Here is a 17590-nt window from a genome sequence, read left to right on the forward strand (position 1 = left end):
AAAGTGGGGAGGAAAACAAATTTTTCTCTGATCCACTGGCTTACAGAATAAGGGGAATATAAACTAGTTGTTACTAAGGTCCTGTGGTTTTAACTCTGGGGTGTTTCTCCATGCTCATTTTTTTGTATTGAAACACACATGTAAAAGTGCTAAATGAAGGGTTGTTTTTTCAAATAGGTTTGTCTTTTAAAGTGTTTATTCCTTTACAAAGGTTAATATAACTTTCACTTGTATTTGTTAAAAAGTGGTGGGAGAAACAAACTTCTTCTCTTTGATCCACTGGTTTACAGAATAAGGGGAATATAAACTGGCTGTTACTAAGGTCCTGTGGATTAAGCCTGTCGTGTTTTTGCATGCTCTATTTTATTGAAACACACCTGTAAATATGTTAAATAAAGGGATGTGTCTTCAAATAGGCTTGTCTTTTAAAGTATTTATTCCTTTACAAATCTTAATATAACTTTCACTGGTATTTGTTAAAAAGGTGGGGGAAGAAACAGCCTTCCTATCTCTGATCCACTGGCTTACAAAGGCTGTTTTTGCTAACAGTGACTTTGCTGCAAAAGCATGCTGCTTCAAATTGTCCTTACTAAATATGACCAATGTTAGTCTAAAACATAGGAGGGAAAATGTTTTATCACTATAAATTACTTTTATAAATAGGTTCCCTGTGTTTTAACCCTGGGATGTTTCTGCATGCTAACTTTTTATTGAAACACATATGTAAAAGTGCTAAATGAAGGGATGTTTCTTCAGATAGTCTTGTCTTTCAAAATGGCTTTCTTCTTTTCTAATCCACTAATTTAGAAAGGCTACTTCAAATTGTCCTCACTAAAAATAACCAATGTTAGCAAAAACATAGGGGAAAACTCTTTTTTGTTACTATTAATTACTTTGATAAACTGGTTGTCTGTGGTTTTACCCTTAGGGTGTTTCTGCATGCTCTTTTTTTTTTTATTAAAACATCTATAAATAAAGGGCTGTTTCTTCAAATAGGCTTGTCTTTTCAAGTGATTATAAAATAGAGCTTCATTTCTTTACAAAATTTAATATAACTGTTACTTGCTTTTTTTCAAAAGTTTAAAAAGAAACAAACTTCTTATCTTTACGTTCTGGACATCTAACAGCCTTCTTTATCTCTACTTCACTGGCTAACAAAGCTGCTTTTGCTGCAGTTTCAAATTGTCCTCACCAAAAGCATAGAGAAAAACTTTTAAAAACTGCTTGTTACTAAGGGCTTATGATTTTAACCTTTATTAAAGCACCTATGTAAAAGTGCTACATGGTGGGAAAGATGCATGGAGACTGTTTTTTTTTTAAATAAGGCAGTTAAAGGGGGGAGGGGGTAGTGAGGGGAGGGAAGGGGAGGGAGATGGCTCTTGTTTAAAAATCTTGGGACTATAGGATTGGTTCAGGAAAATGTATTCTATGACACAGCTGTAGAACAGTATTTGATTGGTCCGATTCAAAGGTGGAGATAACTAGCCTGAGGGGTTGTGAGCCTTGGAGCTCCCTCTTTCCCCAGGAACAGTTGCAAAGGTAAGATCTCTCTTTGTGACTCAGCCATATGCTCTCTATCTTAGCCCTTTGCAAAGGGGCTTTCTTTTCCCTGGTCCTGCCATGTTCTCTCTTTTAACCTATCTTTATATGTTTCTCTTTTATTCAATGTTTTTAAATATTCTTTTCTTAACCTACACTTATATTTAATATTTTAAATGTTTCTTTATTAACCAAACTTTATTTTTACTATGTGCTTACTAAACAGTCTTTGCATTAGAAAATTCCCTTTTTTTTTTTGCCATATGTATTTTTAACCTATCTTTATATTTTTCTCTTTTATTTAACTCTTTTTAAATGCTCTTTTCTTAACCTACAGTTATATTTAATGCACCTTTTAAATTTATCTGTTTTTTTATTCTTTAATAACATAAAACTAACCCTTTAAAAACATCTCTTCTTACTAAACCTAAACAAAAATCTTTCTTTTCTGTAATAATTTACCTCTATTCTTTCAAACTAACTTTAAAAACAAAAATCTTTATTTTTCTTTGTTTTCTCACTCTATTCTTTCAACCTTTTTCTCTAAATAATCAACCAAATATACCAAAGCACAAGCAGATTATGGAGTGTAATACCTCTGGAGAGTAGATTATGGGGACATTTCAACCAGGAATACATTATTAAATGTAATTCCCGCCTGGGGAGAGATTATGGAGTACAAGTCCCCCAGGGTGAAAGATTGGGGGTGTCAAGGCTGCTTCCCCACTCTGAACTTTAGGGTACAAATGTGGGGGCCTGCTTGAAACTTCTAAGATTAACTACCAGCTTAGATCTGGTCCACTTCCACCACTCCCAAATGTGCTAATTCCCTTCCCTGGGTAGCCTTGAGAGACTCTTCACCAATTCCCTGGTGAATACAGATCCAAACCCCTTGGATCTAAGAACAAGGAAAAATCAATCAGGTTCTTAAAAAGAAGGCTTTTAATTAAAGAAAAAGGTAAAAATCATCTCTGTAAAATCAGGATGGAAACTAACTTTACAGGGTAATCAAACTTAAAGAGCCCAGAGGAATCCCCTCTAGCCTTAGGTTCAAAGTTACAGCAAACAGAGATAAACACTCTAGCAAAAAGGTACATTTACAAGTTGAGAAAACAAAGATAAAAACTAAGACGCCTTGCCTGGCTGTTTATTTACAAGTTGGAAATATGAGAGACTTGTTGAGAAAGATTTGGAGAATCTGGATTGATGTCTGGTCCCTCTCAGTCCCAAGAGCGAACAACACCCAAAACAAAGAGCACAAACAAAAGCCTTCCCCCCCCCACCAAGATTTGAAAGTATCTTGTCCCCTTATTGGTCCTTTGGATCAGATGTCAGCCAGGTTACCTGAGCTTCTTAACCCTTTACAGGTAAAAGGATTTTGGAGTCTCTGGCCAGGAGGGATTTTATAGTATCGTACACAGGAGGGCTGTTACCCTTCCCTTTATAGTTATGATGGGGGAAAGTTCCTTTTGAGGGTAGATAATGATATTAGAACCCTCTTCTCTTGTACATCTTTTGGGGGCTCTGGCCACGCCTATTGCCCTTGCTGCCAGCAGCTTGCTGGGCTGAGCCACTAGTCGGGTGATATGGGACACTCATTATTGGGTGGCCCACACTGGGCAGGATCTGCTCGCCCTCTGAGCCAGGCCCCTGCAGAGCCTGTAGCTGCCCTCAGGGGCAATGCACTGACAGAGCAAAAGCCCTGCCTGAGCAAAGTGACATCTGAATGCCCTGGGGAATGTGGAGAGAACAGGAAGGGGAGGGGGGCACAGTATCATTAAGATGGGTTCCTGGGGCCTGCCCTTACTGAGGAGTCATCCCCTAAATGTGAGGGAAAATCTCCTCAGAGTCCATATGAGGGGTCACCCCCTCCCACAGCCTTAGCCCCATCACCTGCAAGTCAGGGCTGTCATGAAATCACTAGCACCACCATAGCTTGGCAGGAAACAGATTTCCCTTCCTGCAAAAATGGTGGAGATTTCAAAACAATGTCCTGACCCACATTGGGGTGAAATTGAGATCTGTCCATTTTTCCGCAAAAGCCAGAGATCGAGAGATACCAGAGGGAGAAACTCAGCCACCATTAAATAATGCAATTACCTGGGATGTAACAAAACCCATGTTCAAGTCCCTTCTTCATCTTATTTAGAGGAGCAACTTGAACCTGCATCATTCACATCATTGAGTAGTTCCCCAGCTATGGGGGTGTGATGCTGGCAGATCAGGTCATGTCAGAGTGTATTCAAGTCAATACACTTGTGCATTAGTGTAGATCAAAATGAGCGCAAATGTAAGAGTGTATTCAGATGTTTAAACTTCATGAAAACTAGTGGAATGTTACCTCTATTGTTTTTACTTGTCTGTTGCTGTTATAATGTAATAGCAAACACTTACATTGTGTATACTCCTCTGACTAAATAATCCATCAAAGAAATCCTGTGAAATGCTAACAAAGGACTTGCGTCCAGTTTTGGGCCGCCCACCACGGAAATGATGTGGACAAACTAGAGAGAATCCAGTGCATGGCAACAAAAATGATTAGGGGGCTGGGGCCAATGACTTATGAGGAGAAGCTGAGGAAACTGGGCTTATTTAGTCTGCAGAAGAGGAGTAGGGGGGGATTTGATAGCAGCCTTCAACTACCTGAAGGGGGTTCCAAAGAGGATGGAGCTCAGCTGTTCTCAGTGGTGACAGATGACAGAACAAGGAGCAATGGTCTGAAGTTGCAGTTGGGGAAGTCTAGGTTGGATATTTTGAAAAAATTATTTCACTAGGAGTGTGGTGAAGCACTGGAATGGGTTACCTAGGGAGGTGGTGGAATCTCCATCCTTAGAGGTTTTTAAGGCCCAGCTTGAGAAAGCCCTGACTGGGATGATTTAGTTGGTGTTGGTCATATTTTGAGCAGGGGGTTGGACTAGATGACCTCCTTATGTCTCTTTCAACCCTAATCTTCTATGATTCTATGAGTTAAAGTCTTTAACAGAAAGTGCTAATTTCAAAGCAAGTGGCCATTATGCATGTTGGTCAGAAGACAAAACACGAAGTGTATTCCTCACTCATCATCATCAAAGGGAAAACCCAGGTGAGTAGACAGACAGACAGTCAGCTTGTCTTCTATAAATATGGATTCAAAGAAAGATCCTTTATCTCTATACTGTTTGGACTCTTACAGGGAGTGTACCAGATGCAAAGCAGAGATCCCCAGAGACAATCTGGGAACTGTGAAAAGACTTTTGGGAAACTGGCAGATTACTACATCTCTCCTATGACTTAGTATTATAGACTGTGACACACCTGTTATATTTGAACTGCTTTAACCTCTCAATATCTCTCACTTCCTTTTCTTATCTAATAAAACTTTGCTTAGTTTACTATAGAATTGGCTACCAGTTTTGTCTTTGGTCTAAGATCTGGAGTATCAATTAGTCTGGCGTAAGTGATTGGTCTCTTGGGACTGAGTGAAATCTGATGTAGTGTGATTTTAGGTTTAAGTAACCTTTTATCACAAAGTTCAGTTTGTCTGGGTGGCAAGATAGTCTGGAGAGGCTATGGGGACTGTCTGTGTCTCCATTGTAAGACTGGTATAGTGATCCAGGAGTTCACATTTGTTAATGGCTTGATGAAAACTAATTATAGAACCTACCATCAGTTTGGGGTATGTGCCTTTGTTTTCTGACTGTCTGCCCTGAGATAGGCACTCACAGTTGTGAGCCACTCAAGAGAGCGTGACATGAGGCTAGTACCTAATTTATGATGGGTATTTATCATTCATTTGTTTTTAACAGAAATTCCATCCTGGACTTCAGCAACCTACCCAGCAAAAGTTTAATCACAATCTAGCTTTTCCTATACACAGTTTCATTTTTGAGAAAATGGCATTTTTTCAACAAGCCCAAAAAACATTTTGTTCATGAATTCCCAGCCAGCTCAAATAACCAACACTCAATAATGGGTTTTGCAGAGGGGTTTTTAAGATTCCCATGATGTATGAACAAACAGGAGGTTTTCTCTTTCTACTCAGGGGAATGACTTTCTTTGTAGCTGAATTTCAGGAGGAAGGCATGTAGATGGAGGGCTGCTCCCTGAGCTGTGTTATCCTTGGGAAAAGTGAAGAAGCCTGGGGGAAAAGATGTCAGAAGGGGACTCCAGAATGGAGTTTTACAAATCAGTCAGAGCAGTTGAAAAAGGAACCTATTGCTTCTAATAATGAACAGTGTCTAGCACTGAGAGCCACATTTTCATTTAGAAGTGGATCCCAGTTTCTGTATTTGCTTCTTAAACATCCCAGTGAGTGAGGCCTGAATGCACAAAAGGAGTTAGGTGATGTGATGTTCAGCATCACAATACCTAACTTCTAGGCACCCTGGAAAATCATTGTAATACACAGACTTGGAGCTCAGCACCTAATCTCCTATACACTGAATGAAGAGTTATAGGAGCCCTAAAATGAGATTCACAAAAGCCAGCCTGATGAGCAGGGAGATCCCTGGTTTAGGGTACCCCTTCTTCTGATAAGTAAAAATGATTTGAGTAGTGCTCTGCTGCCTTTCAGGGAATGCTCTAATCACTGGGCTACAGGATAGTCTATCTCTCCCGTTGAAGCTGTTCCACTGTAGATAAATAATGAGTCATTGGAGCAGGAGAGCTGGTTCCTGAGTCTCCCACATCCTGCCAGAGTGAGCTAACCAGCAGACTACCGAGTTATTATCAATTTTCCATGCTTTCTTTTTCTTGCTCTCCATCATTCATATCTTAAAGAGCCTTTTGGGCCACAGAGAGACAAAAAGCAAATGTAAGAATGACTCTGTAGCCCAGTGATTAAACCACTCATGTGATATGTGGGAGATGCAGGATCCAGCCTCCCTGACCATCAGTGGAACAGCTTCAAAAGGAGAGACTTAGGGAAATCTCACACCAGATTGTCCCATACCACATTGGGTACAGCAGTTACTTGAGAGATGGCAGATCCCAGCTTAAATCCCTTCTGCCCTGCAGGTGAAGAGGGGGCCTCAAGCAGTGGTTTCCTATAACCCAGGTGGGTACCCTAACCAGTGGGCTAAAAGTTGTGAGAGTTGTCCTCCTTCTACCCCAGTGACTATTTTGTGTGAGTGGCCCAATCTAATAGGCAGCCTCTGAGCACACCGACCCACTTGGGCCCTGCACACAACATAGGTGGTCAGCTGCCTATCTTCCCCAGGTTTGTGAATTGCTCTCAGGTTTATGCCAGAGATAAGCATCTGGCAGGCTAGAGGGAAGCTGCAGTGTACATGAGTAGAAGCAGGAACATAGATGCAGAGGGAACTTTTTCTGTAGAAACTTAAGAGCCGAATGAATTTAGGCACCTGCATGGTTTCGTGGTGGGGAGGGAAAGGGGCACAGTACATCACAGAGGTGCTGAAACCAGGACTTATGTGTCCAAAATAGGGATTTAGGCACCTAACTTTTTTTTGTGCAGTCTGGGTTAACATACTCTGATCACATTCAAGGTTGGCTGCCTGCTTCTTTTTGAAGGAAAATTGCTTTTGTTTTTACAATTGTATTTGTTTAATAAATAACTGCATAAATGTGTAAACTGAAAGTACAAACTTCAACTGCAAGGAAAAATATCTGTGAAGACTGAATAATTCCTCAAAGCCACAATCCATGTAAAGCACGTAGGACCCTGCTATGTAGGTAAGAAATCAGTTTAGTAAAAAATGATCATAGAGAGATAGATTATTGGAAGTCTAGCCGCCTAATTTAATTGGGAAATTACAGTCAGATTCTTGATCTGAAACAACATGGAGGATAATTGACTACCATTTTCAGGTATTTTTGAACATACTTTGAACAGTTTTATGTTTACACACCACAGAATTTAAGACATTGCTCTCTACTATAAAGGTTTAAGCAGGGTGGTTAGAAGGAAGTTGTTTCAAGACAAGGGAATTTTTGTCAATCTATTACACTTAATGGAATGGGTTTATTAATTTAATTGTCATTTTGTTGCTCAAAACATGTAAAAAGGTATCCAGCCTCTCTCTACTTTTGGAGAAATGGATTTGAAGGATGAGACAGAGATATGTTCTACCTTCTTTACTATTTGAGGCCAGATCTTCAGTTGGTGTAAACTGATGTTGCCCCATTAATCCAAGTTAAGGATCTGACCCATGTAACATTACTACATTTTCTGAACTATTTTTTACTTTGCTCAGCATATGGGCAGAACTATGAACCTCTGTAACAAACTTGATTTGGATGTGTTTTTGAGTAACGAAACGAAAGGTCAGTCAATAGCAATAAGGATTACAGCATTGCTCACTAATGAATTGCTCTTTCTTGTACAGCAATAACATTGAAACATATTGTGCTTGCCTTTTAAGGGCCTGGGAGAACCTCATAATACCTGCCCCAGCATTCTGCCTTTTGAGGAGTTTGTTGACATACTAGTGTTTTGAATTTCTGCCCAACAATGGATTCCTTATTCCTGTGGATGACAGCTATTCACATACTGACTTTTCTACAGACACCCTACTTGATAAAAGGTAACCAAAGTTCTTTGTTGAATTTATTTTAATGAAGTAATTAATCATTGCCAGGGTGAGGAAAAAGCCACAGGCATCAACAATCCCAGGTTTCATTATTTTTTAATAGTATCTAACATTTTCATTTGTCAGTGCAATGCAGCTCACTTCTTTGTTCACCCCAATGTGCAGAGGGATGGCTCAACTCTACTCCCATATGCAATTCCAACACAGACTATTCACTGAACAATGTCATTCACGGGATGCTACCAATCCCCCATCACACTATGAAACTCCTAAGTCTATTCAGAGGCATAGACGTTTATTTGCCATCAGCCAAGCAACAGGCTGCCCAATATAAATGTAAGATTCATCTCTATCTATCATACACTGGTCCACATGGGTTTTGCGGTGTAACATCTGTTCACTGATCAATGAGAAATTATTTCAGAAGTTGTAAGTCCCATTTCTGATTAATCTGGTTTATTAGTTAGGGCACAATATTGAGTGTTAGAAGACCTGGGTTCTATTCTTGTCTTGTCTATTGACTCCCTTAGTGACTTTGTGCAGGTCACTTCATCTTTCTCTGCCTTGGGTTCCTGAGCTGTACAATTAAACTGCGCCTTAGCCCAAACCCTGCAAGCACAAGTCAGCTGGAGCAGACCAGCCACGGGTGCCTAACTGCAGTGTAGATGTGCCTGTTAGAGGGCTTCCCCTTCACCCTCTCCCCTGGTTCTTGTCACACAGACAGAAAGCAGAAGACCAGAAGTCTGAAGTGCAGGCAATGTGATGTTTATTGGTGTTAGTTTCCAGCAAGCATGTGTACCATAACTCTGGCACCGCAAAGCCTTGTTTCCCAGTGCCCCGACTCCCGCCTCCTAAGCAGGCATCATTATACCTGAAATGCACGCCCACAGTCCAACCCCTTACAAGTTATGGTCATGTTCCGTTTTGGGGGGTCGTGGGTCTGGGTCTTCATCCTACCATTTTGTACCCTATGAGAGTGGTAAGAAGTGGGGTTGTGCTATGGTCAGGGGCAGGCATTTCTCTAGCCTTTTAGTATTTTACCTTCCCCCCAATCTCAACCTTGCCCCTCCTGACAGGTTGCTTGACCTTGCCTTGAGATAGGAGTTGAGGCAGTCTTCAAGTGTGTGCTCATATATCATATTCCCACCATGCCCAGTAACACTTTCACTTCTCTTATCTGTTCCCATTATACTAACAAACCCATCTGGCTAGGCAGAAGCAACATACACAGTGTCTTTGTCCTTTATTCACATTTACTAGTAAGAATGTATGTGTATCAAAAATTCAAACAGGCAAGCAAAACTCAAAATACTATCTAAAGCAAAAATACAGGCCTGGATCCTACACTGGCACTAGCACTCCTAAGAGTGCCCTTAGGAAGCTCTCAGCCACAGGAGTGCTTTAGGGGCCTTGTCAGTAACCTCTGTGGCTAGAAATGTGCATCACCCAGGAGTGCCTGAAGAGGCTGTTTCACCTCTGGGGCACTTTGCAAGGATTGCTGGCTCCTGCATGGCAGGAGGAAGGCCCATTTCTGCATATGGCAATGTGGCATCATGGGTGCTTGGCAGAACTGTAGCTGGATTCAGCTGAACTGGGTAAAGTTCTTCAAAACTCGAGTGAACTTCACAGGGATAATAAGAGTCCATGTGGTGCCTAAAATCACAGCCTCCAGCACCAATTTCATTATCCCATTCAACTTTTAAAAACTGAAAATACAACTATTAAATTCAGGGCAGGAACCTTATTACCCTCTCATTTCACCTCAGGCTGCTTCTACATCATAAAGTTAATTCATTGATTAATTATCTGAAACAGAGAAAATGTATATCTGTGTATCCCTACAGGGGAATATAAAATCATTCACCCTGAATCGCCTGTTATTGGATTCCTTGGAGGAGACGTTACCCCTCCCTTGCAAAGTGATGGCCACGAGTATCCCTGGGGACATCACTCTCCACTGGAGTCTGGTTCGACCCCAGAAAAATATAGATGTGAGTTCTTATAGCATAGGAAACAAAGAAGAAAAACAGGATCAGCAATACCAGGATCGAACAGAGTTCTTTCACCGTGAAATGAACACAGGAAACATGTCTCTAAAGCTGAAGAATGTCCAGGCCTCTGATGCAGGGAATTACATGTGTCGAGTGGTTTCTGAGAACTGGTATGATGAGGTGATGATTGATCTGCAGGTGACAGGTCAGTGAAGGTAATATTGAACCACTTATTACCAGATATTTTGTTATTGAGAGAAAGAGAGAAGGAGCTCAATTAAGACTTTCTGTAGCTCTTTTTTAGTCCACAGAATTACGCCAGGAATGAGAAGAGCTGTGAGAACGATTTGTGGTTTCAGTGAACAGACTCAAAAATATTGAAGTCCTAGAAAGCCTGCCTCACAGTGAGAGACTAAAGAAGCTCAATCTATTTAGTTTAACAAAGAGAAGTTTAAGAGGCAGTTTGATCACCGTTTATAATTACCTGAATGGGGAAGAGATTTCAGATATTGGAAGGATTTTTAGTCGCACAGAAAAATGCAAAACAAGATCCAGTGCCTTAAATTTAAGGTCAGCAAAGTTTAAATTGGAAATATGATTTAATTTTTTAAAAATGAGGCTAATTAACCTTTGGAACAGATTACAAAGGTATTTGGTCAATTCTCCACCCCTTTTATATCAGGATTAGATATCTTTCCAAAAGATAGCATCACAAGCTACTGGTTTCAACCCAGAAACAATCAGGTGAAATCTATGCCTTGCATTGTAAAAGAAGTCTGACATAATGGTCCCTTCTGGCCTCAAATGCTTATTAGCAAGATTGTCTAGTGAACCAACTCACTTAGCAACTTGGTTCTCTTAACCTCTTTGCCGCAAGTGAGTAAGAGAGAGAGTGTGTCCACACAGGATTTCACTTCTCTTATAGATTCTGAAATAATATCAAGGAAAATAAGTTTTCTTGAGATACTACTGACTGCAGTGCACTTTGAAGCACAACATCTTTGTTTGAACTTGATGATGAAAGCTCCTCAGATTTACATGAGGGGAGAAACTGTACAAAAGCTCAGTGGGAAAGAGAGGCTGGGAATTTCCCTTTAATGAAAAGTTCAGTTCCCAAATTCTGATGGACCTCAAAGGCTGCTTCTGTACACAAGGTGCTGTCTTTGCGGCAATTTCCCCAGGCTCTGGTCTGTTTGTGAAAGGCATGAAAAGTTTAAATATAGTTTTTACTCCGTTTTTGTAGCTAGGGGTGGTGAGTCTTCCATTTTCCTGGACGATTATGCAGGCCAGGGTATCATCCTCACCTGCAAGTTGGAAGGATGGTTCCCTGAGCCCGAAGTGCTCTGGCTAGACAGTAAAGGACATAACCGAACAGAAAAGCCAATCACCATCAACACAAAGACACCTGCTGGAACCTACATTATTGAAAGTTCCATTAACATAGAACCAGAATCAGACAATGAAGTCTCCTGCAAAATAATCAACAACATGCTAAAGACAGCGAGCGAGTCCAGAATCCTGATTTCAGGTGAGTGCACGTTGGGATCAGTGACTTTAAGGAGCAATAAAGAGGCTGCTTGGTTAATGAGATGGGTCCCGTTTTTCTCTCTCCTTTTTGATAAGAAATAAATGCCCAGTTTGTCTGACCTAGCGGATGGAGCACTGGGCTAGGATTTAGGGTGACTGAGTTCTATTCCTCAATGTGCTGCTCACCCATTCAGTGACACTGGACATATAAATTACCTGTTCTGTGCCTCAGTTTCCCCATAAAAGGGGACAACTATACTCACCTGCTTTCTACAATGTTTTGAGATCTAGCATTGAAATGCTTGATAACTCCTATCTCTTCTATCTCCTTTTAAATACTTACCTGTCATTTTCCAACAAAAATCCATTTAGATAAAGCTGTATTAAAACTTTACAAAATCATAATTCGCAAAGTACGTTAAGTATTTTCTTTCTACATAACTATCCAGTGTTCTAATAGCTTTCATTGCACGTGAATATGTAACAAAGTTGCATGGCATTTTCAATATTACTAAAAGATACCGAAAACTGTTTCATTCAATGTACTGGTGCATCATTGAAAAAGAGGGTAAAGTTAAGGTGGTGTGTATGACCTTCATTTTGGCCTCTCCTGATTCTTCTGTGCTTAATTTTTCAACATTAAGATTACTTTAAGTTTTCATTGTTATTTAATGGTTATTGGGCAGATTCCATAGCTCTTACTCATACTTTGAAGAACTCACCCAGGTGAGTTGTCCCGTTTGTATCTGTTGAGTACAGGGATTCTGTACTGAGTTCAAGCCCTGTTACTGACTTGCTTTATGGCCTCAGAAGTTGCTTAACTTCTCTCACTTTCCCCATCTCAATAGGGAGGTAAAAATATTTATCCCACCTACTTCACATGGCTGTTGACAGGGTTAATTAATTTTAGTTCATACAGAGAAATGGTTTATATCATTAACCTGAGTAACTCCACCAAGGATACTTCTTTTAGGTTCTCTACCTCCCTTACTCAGTAGAGGAGCTTTCTGCCTTTTTTTTTTATTTTATATTATTTCTGGTGGGAATGCTATAGCAAAGAGATGCATCGTGCATTTTCCCTAGTAAGCAGCAGGGCTTGTGCTCGTGAGGTAGCGTGGGTATGACTTTCACCATTTCATGGACTGATGGAGAACAAGTTATAATTTAAATATGTGCAGATTTAAACCTGTTATTAAATATGCATACAATTTCAGTATGAATACTAGCGCTGCAAGGGTATTTGAGGTAAATCCTGTGAACCTTACTCATGTGAGACATGACAATGTTGAGTTGTTTCTATCTGCCTGAGTAAGGTGAGCTGGGTGTGGCTGAAGGTGTGTGCTTTTCCAGAACACATTGGAGGAGCCCACAGCTCTGTTCTCCATGATATCCTTCCTTGAAGATGCGTAGAATCTTTTAATGTAAATCTGATTTCACCAGCTCCTCAGACAGACTCCGTTTGGTTGGCCTTATAATTTTCATGATGTTTCGTAAGAATTATTGGAATGTAACTGACATTTTCACCTATTTTTCAGATGTTTTCTTCCCAACCACCTCCCCTTGGATGGCTGCTTTCCTGGTCATTTTATTTCCTAGCATAGCCCTTATTGCTGCTGTAGGGTATAAATTGAAAAGTAAGTATTTCTTTGTGTGTTTTTTTTTTTCAATAAATATGAGAAATATTTAAACAGATGATATGGAATTCTTAAACTATACTAAAGCCAAACAAAAACTAAAATGAGTTTTCCAGGGGCAGATTCAGAAAATTAAATATAAGGGTCTGTACATTATAATTCCTTACCAGATATGTCCCTTGTTCTGAAAGACAATTTTTAAATTCCTCGCATATAAATACATTCAAGGCCAGAATAGACACCAGACTTAGGGTTCATGACAGTGACTGTTTCAATCAAAACTACTGTAGGATGCTATGAAAAATGTCTCATTTTCAAAAGGCATTTTAATTTTTTTCAGAGAATAATGACACAACATCTCGCTCAGGTAAGTAACTAAGCAGGTGAATGCAAATTAATATGAACATATTTTATATCTTGATTTTGACACAGTCCCAGGGAGCCTGTAGAATCCCCATCACTGGAGAAAGAAGAACAGGAGTACTTGTGGCACCTTAGAGACTAACAAATTTATTAGAGCATAAGCTTTCGTGGACTACAGCCCACTTCTTCAGATGCATCACTGGAGAGGTTTTAGAACAGGTTCGACCATCACTTCTCAGAGATGGTCTAGGTTTACTTGGTCTTGCCTCAGCACAGAGGGTGGGACTGGATGATTTCTCAAGGTCCCTTTCAGCCCCTACATTTCTCTGATTTTAGAACAAAAGTTTAACGTAGCAGTTGCTGTTCTGATCTGAGAAGCTGTTTATAAATTACAGGAGATGGGTGGGTTTGTTCTGTTTTAATTGTGGTCAACAGCTGTTGTGTGCTTTTAACGTTTGCAGTATGCATCCAATGATCCCATAGGAGTTGGGGTTTATATTCAGGAATGAGCAACAGCGACTATTGCCATTAGTGGCTCATTAGGAAAGTTTGTTTCCTTCTGTTATAAACAGATCTTCTTATTAAAATAGATCACATTCAGGCTAGCCTTCTGCCATTCATCCTTATGTGGACATTATTCCAAAATCATTAACAGTTGTAGAAAAGGGTTGCTTGTGTACATGAAGAAATCACTTATATCCTCCAATATAGACTGGGTAAAGTATAAAATTCAAGGCCTTTTATAACATAGGCACTGGATTCGAGTGATTGCCTCCTGCTGTTTTTCTGCCTGGGAATAATGTTTGGCCATAGTGGATTTGCTCTTGGTCCACAAGATTCATTCAGGACTAGGGCAAGCCCTGGACTTATTTAAAAAGCTGGGTGAGCATCTAGCTCCTCTGATCACTCATTTCCCTTGTGGGTGTTCGTGGGGTATTCTAGAAATTTCAGCATCCCATAATATTTCTCTGGTAAAAAAAATTCTTCCTCAATTAAAGTTTCACTTCTTCAGCAGATTGGTTCTATTTATTTCACTTCACCGATACTTAATTGTTTTGGACTCCTTCCTTAATTTTTCAGCTCTCCCAAAACTTCACTCTGATGCCCCTCTTTTCCCACCCCAATCATTGTACCAGCTAATATCTGATCCTGTTCATTGATGGCTTTGTCTGGCTCACTCAGAAGCTGTCCTGTAAAGTCAGAGGATGTGGTTTGGGGGGGGTGTACTGAGGCAAGGGGTCTCTATAAGCATCCTGACATTTTCACAGATGACAGGCCATCCGTTGCTTTATGTAGTCAGATTCTCTGCATAATCAGTGAACAGGAAGAAACCATCTTCCACTACAGTGAATGAGGAGATAATCTTCAAGTGAAACAATCAGTTCCTGTCTCCTAAAGCAGGTTTTCCCTAAATGGAGAGAATCTGGTCCTGTATTTTAAAGCTGTTTTGTGGTTGAAATAAGGCTTTGGGAAACTTATAAGAGTAATTAACATTGCAATGTGATTCCATTTATTTGCAGTAACTGAGAAGAAAACACTGGAAGAAGGTAAATATATTTTTGATTTGATATAACATAAGGTGTTAGGAGTATTTCCATGAGTCAGATTCATGGACATAGTATTACATAGAATGCTGAAATTTTCCAAGACATTAACCACAAAGGTATCAGTCCTTACCCAGGTAAAGGAATCACTTTGGACTAGGACTTTTGTTAATATAAGAATCTCTGAATCTATCTGTCACTAAGGGATTACACCAGGGCTATTCACCACTAAAGACTTACTTATGCTCTCAAAATAAGGCTTATGTGACATTTAGGCTATGTACACACTACTGCTTAGGTCGGTAAGTTATCATTGAATCATAGAAGATTAGGGTTGGAAGAGAACTCAGGAGGTCATCTAGTCCAACCCCCTGCTCAAAGCAGGACCAACCCCAACTAAATCAACAAGTTATGTCACTCAGGGGTTTGAATAAGCTCCTAAGTATACCTAAGTAACATAAGTTACACCGACCTAAGTGCTGGTGTGGACAGCACTATGTCAGTGGGAGACCTTCTCCTACTGATAAAGTTACAGCCACTTGATGTATGAGGATTAATTAAATCCACTGGAGAGCTCTCTCCCATCAGCTTAGAATGGCTACACTAGAGAACTTAGCTGCACCGATCCAGCTGCATCACTGTAAGCTCTCTAGTGTAGCCACAGCCTTAGAGAGCCAACACTAGTCTTGTGCATGAGTTACGTCTCTCTTACATTTTAGTCTGAACTCTTAAATAGGAATTAAGATGTTTATTCTGCACCGGGAGAATTTTGCTGTGAGTCAGCTTTGCTATCAAGCATGCCAACTTCTCTCCATAGGGAATGTAGCACACATAATAATTAGAAAGCCACTAAGTATGGGTAATTATGAGTAAACCTAGACCTGCTGCTGCACTGTCTTTCAGAAGGTAAGAAAATTTAAAATAAAATTTCATACTGGGGGGGGGGGGGGAGGGAGGGGAAAGAAAGGAAAGAAGAAATTACAGTAAAGTCATTTCCCATATTTCAGTTCCGCAGGTACTCTCAAAAGAAACTTCAAACTACAGGAACATTATAAGATCACTGATGCATTTAAGTGAAAGAAGCCTAGGCTGAAATCCAACATAATACTTAAACATTTGCTCAATTTTAAATACCCAAGTAGTCTCACTGAACTCTTAACTCAGGTGCTAATCTCCTATCAAATCAAAATTAAAATCAGCTTCTATATGTTACCACAAACAACCAAAGTAAAATCAATCAAAAGTGGATATGAACTACTATGAAAAACTTAAAAACTGAATCTTAATCCACTACAAAAAAATAAGAAAGAAAGGAACCAAGAGTAAATCACTCAAAGTATAATTTAAACTAAGTACAATATATGTAATGACTGAATAACTGTATATGATAGATTAAACAAGACTAATCTTTAGACTGTCATATAACACCAGAAAACATTCATATGTAAGTACGATCTGAGCATGAAAATTTATTATGTAATTTACTTCAAAAAAGTATTAATAGATTTTGATTCATGAATTATGGGGATCTGTTTGGTTATTTAGTTTCATTGAGATATACATGAGCAGATTATGTTAATATATTATGTTGGCTGAGATAAACTGTTTGTCCAAGGCAGTACTCCTCTGTCAATGAAATATATTCTAATGTCTAAGGCTGTATGTGAGAGATATATCAAATCACGGGAATACTGCATTTTTCAACAAGGTCCAAAGTTTGGCCTGCTCAAAATTTGGGAGGCAGGGGGTCGCTATTTCTTCTTCCAAAAAGTGTTTATGTTCTGTGGAAAACGTACAGTATTCATACAAACACTGCACATTTCTAAAACAAAAACTTTTGGTTTTTGCCTGAACATTTTAAACGTTTGGTTCTTGCATGCAGATTTTAAAATTTTGTGTTTTTGACAAAAAAGTCCCATTTTCAGTTACACCTACAAATGTAGTGAACTATACAAATATTCAAATAAAGTAAAAGACATTCTGATATGCTCATGGATTAAATCAGTGAGTTTACACTGGATTTGCACCAGTGTAACTGAGAGCAGAATTTGACCTATACAGTATGAATGATTGCATTTTAAAATAAATTATAGATATAGGTGTGAAATGTAATGTATATTTCATAAATGCCATAAAATAGACTAAACGACATTTGCCTACTATCTTACAATGATATTTAAATTTCTTTCAGAAAAAGAACGTCTGCTCTCCACACTAGGTGAGAATGCAAATGCTCTTGTGTTTCGTCATTTCTCTTATGTGTGTTCATGTGCACGTATAGAAGAAAGACCACAATCCCCAAGTATTTTTGTCTGGTTAACAGGCCCAGTCAAGTTCTTATGAGTTTAGATCCATTAAATATGGATAATTGAATGCAGATCATTTCCAAGTGAAATGCTCTTTCTTGGATGTGTGTGCAGACATTTAGATTTTTTTTAAATTTCATGGGTTATTTATTATTT

At 39.4% G+C, this 17590-nt stretch overlaps 1 protein-coding gene across 7 annotated transcripts in view; it reads left to right on the forward strand.

Moving 5' to 3' along the window:
- Positions 1-1518: 1518 nt before the first annotated feature.
- Positions 1519-17590, forward strand: part of LOC135972198 (butyrophilin subfamily 3 member A1-like) — a 30193-nt gene continuing 14121 nt past the window's right edge. The window contains exons 1-8 of one of the 7 annotated variants that reach the window (XM_065571457.1): positions 1519-7347; positions 7902-8063; positions 9914-10265; positions 11304-11588; positions 13123-13221; positions 13562-13588; positions 15105-15131; positions 17320-17346. In XM_065571457.1, the coding sequence (XP_065427529.1) occupies positions 9992-10265; positions 11304-11588; positions 13123-13221; positions 13562-13588; positions 15105-15131; positions 17320-17346 (739 nt within the window). In that variant the 5' untranslated portion in view covers positions 1519-7347; positions 7902-8063; positions 9914-9991. Of the gene's footprint in view, positions 8064-8093; positions 10266-11303; positions 11589-13122; positions 13222-13561; positions 13589-15104; positions 15132-17319; positions 17347-17590 lie in introns of those variants that run through there. The other 6 variants (XM_065571458.1, XM_065571456.1, XM_065571455.1 and 3 more) reach the window with 6 other exon arrangements.

The sequence above is a fragment of the Chrysemys picta genome, chromosome 17 (genome assembly GCF_011386835.1).
Source record: "Chrysemys picta bellii isolate R12L10 chromosome 17, ASM1138683v2, whole genome shotgun sequence".
Lineage (NCBI taxonomy): Eukaryota > Metazoa > Chordata > Testudines > Emydidae > Chrysemys > Chrysemys picta.